Source organism: Dermacentor andersoni, chromosome 8, assembly GCF_023375885.2.
Source record: "Dermacentor andersoni chromosome 8, qqDerAnde1_hic_scaffold, whole genome shotgun sequence".
Lineage (NCBI taxonomy): Eukaryota > Metazoa > Arthropoda > Arachnida > Ixodida > Ixodidae > Dermacentor > Dermacentor andersoni.
Genome location: NC_092821.1, coordinates 100,306,890 through 100,325,282, shown reverse-complemented (window position 1 = coordinate 100,325,282; position 18,393 = coordinate 100,306,890). Strand labels below are relative to the sequence as shown.

The following is an 18,393-nucleotide window of genomic DNA, read 5'->3' as shown; positions in this document are numbered from 1 at the left end:
GACTGAGGATTATTTGCAAGTATCATGTTGAATTCATCGTCCTCTATCCCTTTTAAGACATGAATGAATTTGTAGGACTAAGACATCGTTGCATTACCTTCTGACTAAAGTCCAGTACACATTCAATGTAGCTGGTAAAGGTTTCACGCAGGTGCGTTGCACGTTCTCGAAGACGCGATTCCGCTCGCAGCTTGCGCACAGCAAGGCGACCAAGCAGATTCTCTCAAGAGGTCTTGAAAGAAGACCACGTCGGAAATTCGGTCTCATGGTTGTTCTACCAGAGACTGGCGGCACCCGCGTGATAGAAGAGCACGTTGCTCTGTTTGACGGGATCGTCCTATTTGTTATGGGCGCTTACCATTTCATATGTCGTCAGCCAGTCCTCAACGTTGGTGTCATCCACGCAGCTGAAAATGGCAAGGTCCCGATGGCGAGGCACACTAGATCACAGGACCGACTCAGGAGGCGCTTGTTGGGATGCGTTTTCAGTCATGGTTATGCGTAGGATACGGGTCGAAGTTCCAGAGCTGACTTCGTAGGGCGAAGCAACCTCCGCCACTTGTAGAGGTGTTTATTAACCACCGTCGTTTAGGACCTACCATTAGAGCCGGGCAGGGGCGTAGCCAGGGGGAGGGGGGGCTTATGGGGCTTCAGCCCCCCCCCCCCGAAATTTTTTCGTGCTGTCCATGCACCGCCTACCAAAGCAACCCCCGGCGCCGGAAATAATTCTGGATTTTGTGTAGAGCGTCTTTTTCGCGCTCGAAAAGCCCTTTCACCGCGAAAATTGCGAACTCGGGCTGAATTTTGCGGCAACGCCCATGCACCGGGAGTCACATAACGCAAGTAGCCCCATCCGAGCACAAAGTTTCAAGGACGTTTTGATGGAGAACGGGCTCGCCGCGGCATCTCGCGGAGGTCGCGGAATCTACACTCTATCATGGAATTTACGGAGCGCGTGGATATCAATTGCGAAACTTTATGGGTATAAAGTTCTCATAAACTTTTTATGTGAAAGGTGCATTGACATTTCTGAAACGTGTGCTTTAGATTTTCAATTGCGGAACATTGTAAGTTTAATGCTCCCATAAATATTTGACGCCAAAGGTGCATTGACTTTTCCAAAGTCGTACATCGGGCCATACAACGAGACAAGCCAAATTAACACACTATCCGACAAGTTGACAAAGCCCGCAGCGAGGCCTGATGAGACGAAGCGTTGTGGTGGTTCATTCGTGCCGTCATGTCACATAAAAAAATATCAACATTTTTTTTTCACCTGCGCCAAAGCATCCAGTGAAGACACTAAAGTCAGCAAAGGTAACTAGGTTCTTATTTATTGTTTCTACTTTTACTTTTTATCGCGAGGACACGTTGAGCCTTTTAAATTTTTTTGTTCTCGCTCCCCTACCCGCGCGCTGCCAGAGCCAGCCAGAGCGCATGCGTTTTTCTCGTGTTGCCGCGTCCATCAAGCAGCGCACTTCGGTGCGCGTTCGGTTTTCTCTGGCCGAGTGCATTTTCGCCTGGCAGAGTTTTGGATGCTTTCTGGTTAGCAGACGAGAAAAAGAAACAATGGTCGCTAGCCGCCATCACTGTGGGGGCTCGACGGATTGCAGCGCGTTCGCTTGAGCGCAACCTCTCCAGAAAGTCTTGTCTCGCCGGTGTAGGATACCGAGCAGTATGCGCATGGTTCTTTGTGGACCAAGCGTCTCGTGTTTTTGTTGACATTCCTTTAATAGCCATATTAGTTGCCCAAAGTAAGCATTCGATTGTGACCAACATACTTTGCGTTTTTTTTTACGGTGCCCCCGCTTCACAAAAGGAAAAAAGAAGCATTGTTGCGGTGCAGCGAATTGTCGCGTGGTGAAAGTTCTATTTTGTTACTTATTTTGCGGAAAGTAATGGGCCATGGGACGCTTCAGCTGCGGATACTCTTATTATATTATTGCAATAGCAATTATATGGAGACTCTAGGCGCATTCCTACCGTCGCCGTCGCCCTCATGTTCCGTATAAATTGTAAGGGCGATAACATCGTGACCGTGCACCGCATGCTGTATGTGCGAGTGAAAGCATGTGGGGGGTGAGGGGGAATGGGTGAGCCGACGATGGTGGCTGTCTTGTGTGCGCAAGGGAGAAAAGTTAGGAGCAAGCGCGCCGCCTTCCGTCGCGCGCGATACATCGGATGGAGTGGATGGAATGGGGCCAGGATCTAGGATTCTGTGAATCTGTCATTGCGCAACATGTTTATTTGCCTTGTTTGACGCATTATATACCGTGACTTTTTCTTAGATACGTAGATTTATTAGAGACTTATTTATACGTATGCTTAAATATCTTGTTGCGAGGTTTTGTGTATACGTGCAGTGAACTTTGTTTCCAGTGGCACTTTTTTGCCCTTTATCAAGCTGTTTCTTCCCATTTGTATATTCCATTGTATCTTCGCATTTCTAATGTACGAGGGCGAGTCAAATGAAAGTGAGCCTACCCACCGCGCGCAATTATGGTTCTGTTGATTATCTGCAAGGCCTGCGCGTAGCACACAGGGATCTCTCATTTACAAAAGTGACACGCTGGTGTGAGGATAAATGTTCTTTAATGCTCTCATACACTGGGTTGTACATGGTTGCGTGCCGTAATGGACGTTCCAGAAGTTGAGCAGCGTGGTGCCGTGAGGTTTATGACAGCTGAAGGTGTTTCTCAAAAAGAAATTAGTCGCCGTATGTCTGCCGTGTACATGGAACATTGCATTTCATTGGCCACTGTGAAGCGTTGGAACAAACGGTTTAAAAAAGAACCTGAAAGTTGCAAGGACGATCCCAGACCGGGCCAAAGCCATCGTGCAATCACCCCTAACAAAATTGCAAAGGTTGATGAGCTGATAAGACAAGAACGGAGGATAAGCATCGATGAACTGCTAAGCGTGTGAACATCAGTCACGGTTTGGTTCACGCCATAATTCATGAACATCTCGGTTATCGGCTCTTGGGCGCGCAGTGGATGCGCAAGATATTGAACTACCGCCAGAATACGGAGAAAATCGGCGTTGCCTTTACTCATCTGTTCCGCTATCACAATAAGGGTGACGATTTCTTGTCTGCAATTGTGATTGGAGACGAACCATCATGCCACTACTAGGAGTCTGAAACACGACGGCAAAGCTTACAATGGAAACATTCGAACTCGCCACCCCCAAAGAAAGCAAAGGCCATCATTTCTGCCAGAAAGCTGTTGTTGACTTTTATTTTTCGATCGTCAGGGGCCATTACTAATAGAATTTGCTAAATCTTGAGAGACTATCAATTGTTTCCGATATTGCGAAACGCGGATCGGCAGTGTGCCCCAATCAAGAACAAGCTACGTGGAAAATTGACGAATGAGGTCATCTTGTTCCATGACAATGCCCGTCCCCACGTCGCTGATGGGGTTAATACAAAACTGGCAAAGTTCAAGCGGGAAACGCTGCAACATCTGCCACACAGCTAAGACCTGTTGCCTTGCAACTTCCACATTTTGGGGCAAACGAAAAAACAGCTCAAGGGAACCAGATTCGTCTCGGACGATGAAGTGAAAGTCAGTTGCAGAGGTTTTGAAGGAGGAAGCCAAGGAGCTATATGAGACGGGAATCGCGCGACTCGTTAGTCAATGGGACAAATGTCTAAATGCTCACGGGGGCTACTTTTAATTATAGTACCCCGTTTGTCATATATTCGCATTGGCTCACTTTCATTTGACTCGCCCTCGTGTATTCTGCAGAACTCCTGCTTTTTATACGTGCTCTGTTGCGACTATAATTTCGGTGCAATTGCGATACACGTCCGGTGACAGCTGCTGCTGCGTAATACGCTGGAACAAATGACAGCGTCATTGACATTTTTCACTGGCCATTGCATATGTACAAGAATGTAAACAAGGATCTTGAATGACAAAGTGTAATTAATATATTTGGTCTCAACTTGTTCATTTCATGGCCTTTACATTTTTCATATCAGCGGAATGCACTGCTTTGCTGGCTTCGAACTGATGTAGTTCTAAAGTTTGTGTGATATTTTCTTTCCTTAATAAATAGACAAAACACATGAAAGCATTGACATCAGTTATGTGGGGCACAATTTTTGGCACATACGAGTATATTCTTTTATGGAAAAAATACATATTTTACTTGTATTGACAGTGCTTAGCGTTCAATAATTCGTTTGCAGCATCTTTGGCAATGGCAATGTAGTTATTATTCATGTATTTGATCCCTAGGCAAATTGTTTGAGAGGAAGCTTTAGCTCGGGCCCTACTCCGGCGCGGCCTATTCAGATACATGTAAAACGCAGAAACGCTTTTCTGTGATAACTCCTGAATCGCTTTTAACGAAATTTGTTGCATTTGAGAGAGTAAGTTAAATTCTAGTGTCTGTTGGAAGCGGAATTTCAATTTAGGGCCTGAACTTTGTTTAAAATATATAGAAAAATTTGAAAGTTCGAAAAAAATAGCAGCACGAAGTTTACAAATTAATAGCTCTGCATCAAGAACAGATATCGCGGTTCTGTAAACGCCATCCATTACACCATTCAAAGCGGACAAATTCGATATGTCAATTTGTATCTTACGTGGATTAGTAATGTTATGTACAAGGGTTCTGCAAAAGCCGTACTTCCATAATACTTAATTTTTTTAGACTCATGTGTAACATATCAATATTGTCCGCTGTAGATGTACTATTATGTGCGATTCACAGAATTGTGATATCAATTTTCATTGCTGATTTACAGAGTTCTAAACTTAATTGTCTCGTTTTCTGAAAATTTTCGAATTTTGCCACTTTCAATAAAATATTGACGACCTAAATCGAAAATTCGAAACAAACGTTCACTAGAATTTCAGTTTTTCTTTTAAATCCAACAAACCTCGTCAAATTTGGTGCAGTGGTTGCCGAGAAAAACGAGTTCTCCTTCTGCGTTTATTTAGACAGGAGCATCCGACCTAATGTTTCCTCTTAAGGAGGAGGCCGACCTGCAACGTGAGCCCCCCCCGAACAAAATTTCTGGCTACGCCACTGGAGCCGGGCACGCACTCTCAGCACAAGGGCCGTCTCCCGAGAACTGAGCAGGAGAGCTTGGCCCACTAGAAAGCGCTGCAGACGATGGCCCATTATAGTGTTCCTTTCCTTGCCTACAAACTATTTATTTTTGGCATGCTCTCAATTCCCGAAGGCATTACAGAGAGAAGTGGAGGTAATTGGTGACAACTTTGAATTTAATGGCATCAGATGTGACTACAATGGCGGCAATAAGATTGTTCAAGTCGTTCGCCGTTCTTGGTATCAAAGCGCCAGTACCGGTTGGCGCGGCTCAATGGAACAGCACCTTTGTACCAATGATCAGTGAGGGATTACACGTAGGATGGATGATCGAACAGGAAATCTCTAACTATGGGGTTTGTGTAATGTGCCCAGCGGAAAATAGACGGTCGCAGTTGTTTGCCGTGGCAAGCTAATTTTAATAAGCCAAAGTCTTCTTTCATTCTTGATCAACTAGAGTGACGAGAGTAAATAGCGAAAATGAAGAGGGCGACTCGTTTCTGAATATAGTCAACAATATCGGTTAATGTTGACTTGTTTTGGTCCCAAATGAGCACATGTGCTCGTGTTTATGCATCACTAGGGTTTTGTAAAGTTGAAGTTTGACGCTAACGGTAGCAGAGAAGTAGCGACATAGGAAAGCAAGCATGCTGTTAGCACTATTGTTATTATAGTTTGCATGCAAAGTCCTGGAAATAAAGATGGACGTATTGGTTAAATCCTTAGCCTTTAGTTCATGAGCAAAAGTCTGAGGAATGATTCCATTTAGCGAGCGCACACTTGGTCTACGACAAAAGCATGCTGGCGGCAAGTGGCTAGGTTGGAAACGGTTGCACGCTGCCTGAGCCCACCGTGATTTAGAAGGCGCGTCATGCTTTTTTATACACTGTCGATTAACCGGAAGGCGTGATAACAGCCGGTCGGCGCCGTGGGCTGGGAAATGGTGCATATGCAACAAAATAGAGGCGATAGACTTCGGCGATTTCTTCTGCTCTGAACCACTTAATGGGACAACAGCGTTCTCCTGCAGGATAATTGTATTGCCTGCTTTTCCTCAAATCATTGCGCCCTCCCACTGCGACGGACAATGTGTAAGATTATTTCGCAGTATTCTTTAATCAAATGGTTAGTAATAAGAGAAACTACACACCATAATGCCTTGGAGAGAGAGATGAGAGGCCATAAAGCGTGTTGTCTCTTATGTGAAAATATAGTATGCTGCATTATTTTTACGTTCTTAATGCTTCAAAGTGTGTTTTGTTTGCCACCATGCGTAAGCGCAAGTAGCAAATAATTACGGAGAAAACTATCAGCCACTCAAGGAATGGGAATGATCAAACTCCCGCCATGGTGAGGACTTAAGAAGAGTAGGATAATGGCTATGCCACTCTCCGCAATGAAGTGGAAATGGAATCGAGGGATTCATGAGGCAAACCTAGCTGATACACTCGTTCAGAAATTGTGGTACACGTACTTGTAGATGCCGTAGTCACTGACGACGCCGAGCAATGTATGCGTCCTTTCCCAAAGCAAGCAAAACCGTGCTATGACTCGACAAGCTTGGTTTAACCCTCGTTCAAACGCGGCCACTCTTTAAGTCTGCTTGCACAAATAGCTGGCGTGTGCACGGAAATCTAATCCACGACTTTCTGTTCAGCCACACAACTACATAGGCACTGAGTCATTGAGGCGCCTCTAGCAGTCATACTAGAAAACCTTAGTGAAATCTGTTTATCTTGCCTTGAAAGAAAATTGGTTCCCTCGAACGCTTTTCTTTCATGCGCTAAGGCAACGCTCTTCTACGAAAAGCGCTGAAGCTAAAGCTACGAGTAGCTACTCGAAGCTTCAGCTTTACTGTATTACTTGTAGTCCTATTGGCTGCCTTTATATTTCTGCCTGTATGATAAATTACTCCAGATCGCATTTAATGTGGGCAACAGTGGTAACATAAGTGCTACACCCTTTTTCTTCTCTCTTGGTCTCTGTATAGCTACTATAACGGCGTCATGCCTGGAATCATACTGCGTGACCATGAATTGATAAAGCGTATCTTCATCCAAGACTTCCAGTGTTTCACCGGACGACAGGTGAGATATGGTTTAAACAAAAAATCGGAATATGACTTTCGCGATGTAAATTCTCCCTAAAGAAACGCATCTGTAAATATGACCTTGTTTAGCTAAGTCAGCAACACGCAGTACTACAGAGCTGTACATTAGAGAGCACCAGCTCGTCCCTAAACATCTCACGGTTTACAGATTGCGGCTTACCGGAGCCACAAACAGTAGTAGAAAGGCTGAGGGTGGCACTTTGTGACACTATGTCCCAAAATCTTTGGGCCGCCAGTATGAACTTACAGCCCAAAGGAAAAATACGTTTTATGACAGCGTACACGTCATTATACCATTCTCAAGGCCAGATTAGAATTGTTTAGCCGTCGAGCCTATGCGAAAAACGTCAGCAAGACATTGGCCACAAGAAAAGTGTTGCCAATATTTTTACAGGCTCAATCCCTATATAACAACTCAAATGCCGGGGGGCATCGAGAACAGCTATGCAAGCCTTATCCACCGCCTTACACTATATGTACCGTTTACGAGAGAATATTTGGCAGATTGTGACACATGTGATGGTACTTGACACAGTTGAGCACGTGCTTGTTTGCCTATCCCAAGTAAGTCCGAACCGCAAATATTTTCACCTTCTGTGGCACCATTTAATACGCGGCCGTTGAGTGAGAGCGTATTACTCGGCCCATGGCCGGACATGATATCGACGATGACAGCCATCGAGGCGCTCTTGCAACGCTTATTTTCACAAGCCTGCATTCAAAACAAAGAACGCACCCTTTGGATACAAACGTATATGGTTCTGTAATGGCACGCTACTATGCCTGTTCTCAATATCACTCCTGACACCCCTTTCTTTTTCTCCTTTTCTCCTACGTTCTCAGAATATTAGCAGGCTTAAAGATATTATCCCAAGCCAACCTCCCGGCGATCCCTCAAAAATTTTCCTCTCTCTCTCATTTTATAGCTGCCGACTATTATTGCACTTGTTTTTGCACGTACTATGGATATTTCTGAGCAATACATTTTGAAACTGATTGCTTCTCGCATTACTTTTTTTGCAGGTCATGGCTTCCGTGTCAAAAAACCTCGCCGTCAACGAAGTGCGAATCAGCAGAGTGAGTGGCGACGATTGGCGCTACTTGAAGAAAATCATGGTTCCCGCCTTCAAGACGGGCAATATCAAGAAGGTGGGTCAAATCATATATACAAGTGAAACCTCTTGGGGAGTTCGAGGCACCTTTCCGCCTGTATCTGGCCTCTAATGCCGAACGCGTTTAACTACGTTTATCGGCAAAGTGGCGCCATCCAGGAAAGGCGCAGTGAAATAGTTTAGTACTTTACAATTTCAATGGTAGTACTTCGTACAATAATTACTAGGTGGTGGTAACAACCTTATTGAGACTCTGCTCAGTTATGATCTGGCAGGCCCGAGTCCTAGAATGGCCCCTCACGAGGAGCGACCCTTTCGGCCCAGACAACGAGGGCTTTTTGTACTTTTTCATCCGGCGTTCTGAGCAGCTCTTCCCACGTCTGTTGTGAGGGAAGAGAAGGAACTGTGGCGCTACTATGAATGGAAGTTGCAAGAGGCGTGGTTGAGCCATCATGGGAACGATGATTAGCACATGGATGTGCCTAAGCTTGGTTCCTTCAAGCGGTTTTATGACCTCGTAAACTGGTCGTTCTCAACAAAGCACTTTGTTATAAATGAGTAAGTAAACATTATGAAATCTTCTAACAGCAGGATTCGAGCACGGAATCTCTAGTACAGATGTTCGATATTGAATCCATTACGCCAGGGCAGCCTGCATTAAAAACCTGCATAGACCGCTCTTACGAATTTCTCGCGTGCAAGCCAGTGATTTCAGACTGTGGGCGCATTTTCGATTTAGCGGCTTCCATAGGCTAAACCGCTGGAATTAGTATCAATTACACGTGCTCGCAGAATCTTTCGCATTTATAAGAGTATATTTTTTTTAAATTTAGCACGTTCACAAGAGCGTTATATTCCACAAAACAAAGATGAGACAAATTCACGGGCTAAACTTCATTCCCACGGCGGATGAATGCTCCCAGTGTCAGAGTTCCCTCCAGTAACAATTGTATGAAACTCACCGGCGCCAACGCTGCAAATGCCGCCTCGTGCATGAGGCTCACTTCAACTGCCCCCGAAAAATCCACCCTACGCGCATCTTCTTGAAGTATATTCGCACCCTCGCTCGCCTTAGCAGGTGTGTGAAAGAGAGAATCGCTTTGGTTCTCTTCCATCTCCGTGTCACTTCGATGTCCAGATTGAAGGAGGTGCTCGTTTCTGCTGAGCTTACAAATTAATATAGCAAACGATCTCAAACAAAACATATTCGGTTTGTCGCCAAGACAGACGAAGCTAGTGCACCTCACTTAGAGCAGATTAGGCTAGCCGTCAGCGAACGATGGGCCACCCAAACGAAGCGACCCACGAAGGCCATCTTGGAGCAGAGCTGGACTTCCGCTACTCACCGACGGGTGGCTGCGAAGGCGGCTCGTACCGTTGCCCGCCCGCACGCGACCAGTAATCTTACTTCGAAAATAATTTCGTCAAGTTCTCCGTTGGCAGCTCTTGTATATTCTGCGGTCACCTTCGGTTTGCCTCCGACGCACTACATCGCCTCTCAGAGAGGTCCGTGGCCATTCTATGCACGTAACCATGTTTCCCAACTGACATCGTTACGAACCTTGTGGCGCGTGTGGGCTGCCGAACGACATAGCCCAAGGACAAACTGTCTCGGCTCTCGCTTGAACGGCTTCACGTGCCAGGAGCAGTAGTTCCGTGCCTGGAAGCGTTAGATCTCTCCGAAGAGGCCGAGAACGCCGAAAAACTCGGCACCCTCTGCTTGGAAGGTCCCGTTTAGGCCAATGTCATTCTCCCTATAAATCAAGAGACTCTTGTCTGGGACGAGGCGAAATGTCTCTAAAGCAACCCTGAAGAGAATAAGACACTCCTAAGACTCGTTGATGAGCACGCCGACGAGTTGTCATATCCTTATATCTAATTAGGGCATCCGCGCTGAACTTGCCCTGAAGTGCGTCCCACTGTCTTTTACCACGCCACCAGCGAGATTTGCCGCACCAGACAATGCAGAGTGGTGCCCTCGCTTGTGCTGTACATAGCAGTGAAGTACTAAGATTCAAATTTCCTTGAGTCTTAGTTACCTTGAAGAGACACTGCGGCGCTTACTGAGGGTACCAAGAAGGTCTTGGATATGTGTGTATAATATTCATCCTGTATATATCTTACTGCAAATAAAAGAATTTCTTCATATAACATGGTGTTCTTTAACGATATTATTTATAGCGTGGAAACCACACTTCATATACATGCACACATGGTTCAATACCCAGTCACACCAGGAATTTGTTCATTTATTTATTCGTTGAGTTATTTCTGTATTTGTTAATTAGACCTAATGTCTCAAAAAATTACAGGGTCGAAAAGTAGGAGAAGGCGTAATGGCGCGGTCCCGATTAATTTCCGCCATTTAAGTTTGCTTACGACTTGTGCGTCATTAACATTGCTTATGTGATTTTCTGTGACCGGCATTTAATGCACGTACATGTGTGAACTGACTTTATTTTTCATTGTGGTTTGTATTGTGTATGTGTGCCTTTGGACTTTCTTCAGTGCCGCTTTAGTCATTAGTGCTTTAGTATGTGCTAATACAACGTGAAAAGCAATATCCAGCGCCATTTACAGTTGCCAACTTCTAATTGAAATGTACAGAAAACGTTCAGTAATTACGCACTCCTTTAGGAAGATATAATGTTGGTCTACTTGGTGCTCAGCGGCCAATATTCGTGGCGCAATTGGTTAGTGGAAGAGGAAACCGGCATTGACGCTAGCTGTTATTCGTGTTCTTGTATGCTTATAGACTGTGCGCAACACGTGTACTTTGATGAAACAACGCCATTCCCCAAGTTGAAGATAATACTGCTATAAAGCTCTAGCAGCTCTACTTTCATATGCTGGAGCCAAGAACTAGTATAATTTGTCGCTCCGCTCCACAGAAAAAAATAACTGCTGAACAGCCGCTGAACGCGACATAGATGGCAACGTCAGCTGTAGCGCCAGCCTGTTCACTGATGTGGGGCCATATAACGAAAACATATTTGAATCTGTTTTTGTTCCAATCTTAGTACGTAAATTTTCGTGACTGCCGACGCAGAGATTGCTTGACGATCCACCGTATTATTCGAGCCGCCCTTTCAAACACTTTCCTAATTTATGGGCGGTAATCGCTGTTTGCTGTCAAACCGAATAGCATTGCTTACCTTCACAAGTTTTCTTATCTAACAGGCTTACAAGAGGTGGGCATCATGGTGGAGTGCAGATCTTTTCGGTGGAGCCGACCTATAGCGCAGTGAAAGCAGATAACTCAATGAGGGTGGTGTTGGCATCTCCAAATGGCCTGATCTCCCTTGCTTTGTTTGCGGGAGCTGGTCGAAAATGGCGTTGTCGTGCTACGGAAGGCGAAAGATGCCGCTAAAACAAACAATAGTTGCCAGAGCCACGTAGTTTCCACGGAAAAATTATTAACATACGCAACTAAATCCACTCTATGTGGCAGCATAGGCAGTGCCACAGCAATCAGTAGGTAGACATCCTCTGTCGCTTTCGGAACGGAGAATCCTGCGGCTATTCCGAAAGAAAAAATCACTCTTGTTCGGCATAATAATGCATCTTAAATGCGTACATTTCACTTTTACGTCATGAGTTTTCGGAGTTTCGTGGCGTCGCATGAGCGACAGTGAAGTGGGCGAAGCTTGAAAACTTATTGACCAATCGCGGTAGGATAATGGTGAGAAAGACGCAGAATATGAATTTTTTTCATCTAACCATACGCAATCAGTGTGCACTAGTGAAATAAGAAGCGGAATTTTCGGGGTTTCAGCAATTTCCCATAAAACGCACACAAAGTGGGTGTTGTTTGAACAATCTTTTACCAATCCGGATGTACTGATTTTAGAAAGAAATTCAAACACTTTGGAATTGATTTACGCTATAGCACCCTCAAGGGCCTTCTTTCCCGATGGTGCCATTGTGAATCTGTGCTCGTGGCTCCCGATACTTAGTTCCTTGTCCGGGTACACGTTTAAATGGAGTTCGCAACAAAATCTTCGTACTGCGGGTTTATTTATACATCTCAACACTAGCTTCCAGAGCAAGAGAACTCCAGCAGCTTGGTCCGTTCTATACCTCCGTCTGGAAAAAAAAACCGCGTTTTATTCAATTCAATACGCAAATAACTATATTTATCCACCAGTCAGCAACGTAAAGCCGACAATCTCCACGAATCCCAAGTAGCTGTGAGTGCGCAGCTGTAGCAGGAATCATTCATTAGAACCAATCAGCGAATGAGTTTTCCTTCTACTGTCCTGTTGGGTCCTCTTCGTTTAGTTGTCCTCCCGTTCAGCCACTCTTTACATTGTGTCTGCACTTCAAAGACAACAAAACCAAAAAGAAAAGAATAAACAGCATCAAAACAGACTACAACCAGCAAGTAAAAGGTTTTACTTTTCAATTCTGACTCCCTACGTTAATAAAGTTTCTGCACTATCAAGCAAATGGCTCGCTCAAAAAGATGCCGAGTAATTCTAAGCATATGATGGATCGCCACTCTATGTGATGAGGACACCCTTTACCGAAGCACCGTGAGCACCATCTTCCTATCAGCTTCAGAAGGATCGCTGGCGGCTCGCATCATTCTAGCTTTAATTCAACTCACAGAACGCCACGGGTCTACGACGTAAAGCATTGCGAGTACCTTCTATGGAGGAGTTAAGGGCGCGCACGCTTGTTGTGCGGTTGAAAACATCCCACAAGCACGTAAACGAAAATGGGCTCCCCGCCGTCCGATATTACATTTCAACGGCCAATATTTATGACTGATAGCATGCACTCTCCGGGCCTGCACACATATGCAAACATTTCTGCGAAGCAAAGCAATGGCTGCTGAGCTTATTTTTTTATTAACAAATTCTCCAGTTTGCTTACAAAAAGCTTAAACAACCGATACATGCAACTAGCAGCCTGTAAGCATCAATGAAGGCAGAATATCATTTCGCTGAACTATCGCCTGACGTTGTACGCCATAATTCCTACGCATGTTAGTAAACGACACCGCTACTCCGCCTAGTACCTGTAGCACGTGTTCCGGGTGGAGCTCACTGCCAATACATAAGAGTAGCTCTTATCTCTCGCTTTCCACATTCAGTTAGGTACAGACAGGTCTCCGGTGTCGTCGCTTTTGCCAGAAAGCCTGGGAAAAACTCAAATTTTTTGTTGCCATTATCTGATAAATTGCCGTGCGTTGTACAGGTCATAACGAAACACAATACATGCTGACATATTGCATAATATTAAGGAGTTCAGCAGCGAAACATTGCTAACGAAAAAAAACAAGAGAGTATATATCTAGCACAATGCCCAATTCTTGCTAAAGGATACAAAAGCATTCCCTTTCGTTTCAGGGTAACTTTGCTAACATGGCATTGGATATGACAAATTCTCGGCATGCTGTTCTAACTGCTATAGCACATGAGCTTGTTTACGTACACGGGCCCTATCGTTTTGAAAATTCGAATGTATTGACCGATGGCTGCGCTGCGTACCAAGTTCTTTTCTGTTTTGCTTTCTTCTTTATTCTCGTTTTCATATTGCCCTGGCTTTACTGGTATTGACTACCCAGTTCTACTGGTAGTCTGCACTGTGGTCGGACATTCACTTGCTTTACAAAAATCATGTTCTATCAGATTACACGGAATACGTGGCTGTGCTTGATATGGGATGTCTTCGTCGATGTATCTTCATTCTTTACTTATTTTTTGCTCTTCCTTGTTTGTGTTCTTGCTTGTGTGTTTGTTTTGTACCTATAGGTGGCCTATTATTTTAGGCTGGCATCATTATTAAGTGACTACTCTGTGTCACGTTTCGACTGTGTTCTAGGCCGTTCCGCTGGTGAAAGAATGCGTGGAGGAGTGTTTTCGGGTGATGGACTGCAAGCTCGCTGGCTCAGACGGCTGCATCGAGGTGTTCGAGCCATTCTGCATCATGGCCACCGACTTCGGCCTGCAGTTCTTCGCCGGCGCTCGCACGGACATCCAGAGAGACGACACGTCTTTGCTGGCTCTGTGCAAGGCGGCGCGCCAAAGCGTGGGCCAGTTCGGAGGCACCTCGCTCTTTTTTCTCAGTGAGTGGTTTATTAGAGGAGCCCATATAAGCCACGTTATGTCTTCCGGAGACTCATAAGATGGAAAACTTTCTAACGTAGGTGTTTGGCCTAACAGCACAAATAAGACGAAGATACTGACGAGATGACAACAAGACAAAATAAAACTGTGGGCATCAACGGCGCCTAAAGACGCATTGGTTTATGAGGGACGCTGTAGACGAGGGCTTAGGTTTAAGGTAAACAAGGTTAGATTATTCATCGTGCACATAGCAGAGGGTACATGCTGATTTGTCCAAGCTATTTTCCAACATAATTCGCTGGGTGGGAGTGAAAGGCGTGACGACGGTGGTTTGACGAAAGTCAGGTGATGAACCTGGAATGACCATAATGGAATTGCCACGACCACATCATAACGACAGTATGACAACGAATGCAGGACGACATTATAACGACGACGACATGACCCCGACACCCTGACGAGAATCGCAGGACAAAGCTGGAATGACGACGATACAACGAAGACAACGGCATCATAGCCACGAGTACTTTACCCAGTGGCTCAAGCTAGTACAAAATTTGTCCACTGGGTCGGCGAAAAGGCCTGAGGAAGACAGAATGATGAGGGTCAGCTGGCTAAGCTGGTAGACAGCTTGAGTCACTGCATCGCCGTAAGAGGATAAATAGATAAATTGATAGCGAGATGGATAGATAGATGACTGATAGTCCATGGTTGAAAGTGTAGTGGGTCAGGCTGCTGTGCGGCAGGAACTCGGTCCAATATCAATCGTCGGACTAAGTTGGTTTCCGAGCTTGCGGTACTGTGTACCTATGTTGCGCTGTTCAAACAACCTCTTTGAGGCCAAGTTGGGTCACTGGGGTTGCGGGACTGGGTATATGGCATGGGTGTAAACCGGTCTTCAATTATTCTCTTTCACGCTGACTTGGAGCATTGTGTATGTGCCACTCGGTCTGCGCTGCTCTTCATTGAACCTTTTTGTGCTAATTTGGGTCACTAGGTGCATCCCGGTCTTCAGTAGGCTTATCGGACTCCAATTTCTGTAACTACCTTATGACCACTGAGAAAATGCCGCTGTTTCATGAAAAATATATACCTTTAGTTTATGCGATGATCGGTGGAGCCGAACCCGCGCCGAGCGTGCACATTCAGGCGGCGCTGACATACGGCACCACGTGTGCATCGGCAAGTAGCGTGCAGTAGCAACAGGAAAGCGGTAGACGAGCACGCCTGCATTTTGAAAAGCCGATTTTGCAGTGGCACATTTCGCTAAGTCGAACGTACCATCACAAAGCCTTTAAACTTTATCTCGTGTACGCGTACCATCGAACCCACTTTACACTCACGGACAGTGGCCCGACACTTTAGGAAACTGAACAAGAGATGCACTTGGTACGGGTCGCTTTTCAGTGAACTGCTCTCACGCCAACGCTTTGAGGAGCTGCGCCATGGATGCACTGGGTATGGGCTGCTCTTCAACGAACCTCCCGCCAACTTCATTCACTGAGCATGTGCTATCTGGCGTGCGACCAGAGAAGGAACCAGCAGCATTTGCCCTCAGCGATGCGCCACACATCTAGGATACCACCTGCGGACTTCTCAGCAGCGCCGTTATGTGGCGCAGATGCCTCATAGGGATTCCAGGGTCCGGCTGCAGTACACGTCTCGTACATAAGGTGTCTTCACAGTTTCAATAAGTTGTGTCGCGATATTGCGTCAGTGCTAAGCTCAATACTGTCGATAGCCGTCGTGAGAGAGGTTTAGTATTTTTCACCTTGATTCGTCAGCATGGACGACTCATAATATGAAAAATATAGCTGGAAATGGAAGCGTCCGTATTAACGACACACGACTGTACCTACTGGCGCGTCCCAAGGCTTGGTCATTGGTCCTCTTATCTTTCTAATTTTTATCAATGACGTAGCCTCAGCAATTTAGAAACTTTCATTTCTTGTTTTCACTGACGAGATCAAAATATTTATGAAAATACGCATTATTGACCAGTACGGCGTTTTGCAGTCCGGCCCAACCTCATTCTCCAATGTGGCGAGCTAAACGGACACGCCCTAACACTATAATATTGCAACATTCGCGTGAAACCCACAATATTATTTTGTCTCATTCTGTGGATAGTGCAGTCTTGACTAGTATTTCCAGAATTAGGCAATCACAGTGTCCTTTTTGTAGTACCTTAAGCTTCTGTGCATACTCTACGCACATAGCACCACGAGACCTGGGACGCTCTGTTCCCTCTGCAGACTTACAGTTCTGCAGCCCGCTTCCCTTCCTCAAATTGTTCACATCCGTATGCCTCCCAATAGTGGAACTTGTTTCAGCGGTGTCGAACTGCACAAGAGGTTCAAGTAGCCCACTAAATGAGCATGTGCATCAAGTTTCATGAAATAGGTAGCATTGTTTTTTGACCTCGGGCACCAACTTGTCAGTTCCCAATATTCGTCCGACACTTCCGTCACCCAACTGCGGACGTAGTCGTAGCGATGTTTTTTTTTTTCTTTTTGTACAAAGTCATTCAATGAGTTAGCATATGTTCGGAACTACAAGCTTCCATTTCACTGCGAGTTCTGCGGGAGATCGACTACCGGCGAACATAGACCTTTCCACATTTCTACAGGTCTTTCACTAGACACTCGCCTCTTCATGGAACAAAATGTACCAGTAGTTTTCCGCATGCTGATATTGGTCAAAGTGTGTTGTGGTCTTTCTGTTTCGAGCTTCGTCCTTTCTCATCAGGTGCAAAATAGCAAAGATTAGCTTAGGATTCATCGCACGTTTTGTAATAGTACCAAAATAACATAGCCAAGTATAAAAAACAGGGCAGCACGGTGCTGACTCATAGCAGACATTTTATTCATTAGGTTCGGGCACATACACAGGAATCAATATACAACAATTAGTCGATACACCGGACAAATGATGTACTTCGATGATGATGCAATGAGAAAAGTCTATGCCTTGAGAACTTATACAAATAGTGAAACCCTTTCTCATGAAGAACGACAGATTGTTAATTTATACATCTGCGCTGCGCCCTCTATCGCTGCGCCCTCTAGTGGCACTGCAAAGATGTCCACTCGTGCCCTCTGAGATGAAAAGCGTGGCACACCGATGCGTGCGAACACTGAGAATTGTTTCCTCGTTTGTCGCACACCCATTGGCACATCGTCAGTGAACCACGTTGGCGAGTGTTGATTGCTCGTTTGGAAGACGGGATTTCAAAGAGGTTACGGTGCCTTAAACGTCGTCTTACGGGGGCCGCCAGGCCTAGTCTGCTTGTCGAGAAGCCCGGAAGCGGATCGTTGAGAAGGGATTGCGCCACGGTGCGATGGCGCCATCTAGAGGTTGCTCATGCGGTTGTGCATCCTCTCATGCATCCTCTTGCGGTTGAAATTTGGCGATATAGAATACGAAGTCATCGAACCTCTTCCGGCAGAGTGGCCTTGGACGCACAGGAGTCGACGATGGGCCTGCCTGCTGTTGCAATTTGTGCGTTCCCGTAAGCAATGTTGTCACGTTAGTAGCTTGCTCCGCGCACTCTCTGGCCTCGAGTGTTTCGGGTGTCTCGGGCTGTTGATTTCGGTTGTGTGGGCTAGCGGCTGTATACAACGAAGGCGCGGTTGAGGCACTTTCGGAATGTGCACTCTGTTGCATCTTAGAGTGCTGTCGCCTACTTAAACCTTGTATGATGGATTAGCACACTGTTTCATCACGGTGCCCTTTGACCATGTTTCGTTAGCATGGGCAGATACTGCGGCAATTTGTCATTTTCTCAATGGTTGAAGACCTTTTGGATGTTTGCCATGGTGGATCGTCATGACACGTTTGCGATCCTATAGAGGCTTTGCATTTATTACCTTTGGCTCCAACAGCGCGGATGTCGTGGAACGGTGTGTCCGCGTTCTTCTACCCATGAGGCGTTGTGCCGGACTGGCAAGGATACGTTGCAGGCGTGTGTTGCGGTGGTTGAGAAAAGCAAGTTGCACATCACCAGTACTCTCCTCAGCCTTCTTGAGAA

At 45.7% G+C, this 18,393-nt stretch overlaps 1 protein-coding gene across 1 annotated transcript in view; it reads left to right on the top strand.

Moving 5' to 3' along the window:
- LOC126528880 (cytochrome P450 3A13-like) overlaps window positions 1-18,393 on the top strand; it is a 103,537-nt gene that overhangs the window by 44,317 nt on the left and 40,827 nt on the right. The window contains exons 4-6 of the mRNA XM_050176472.3: window positions 7,058-7,154; window positions 8,201-8,326; window positions 14,119-14,362. Coding sequence (XP_050032429.2) covers window positions 7,058-7,154; window positions 8,201-8,326; window positions 14,119-14,362 — 467 coding nt within the window. The remainder of the gene's footprint in view (window positions 1-7,057; window positions 7,155-8,200; window positions 8,327-14,118; window positions 14,363-18,393) is intronic.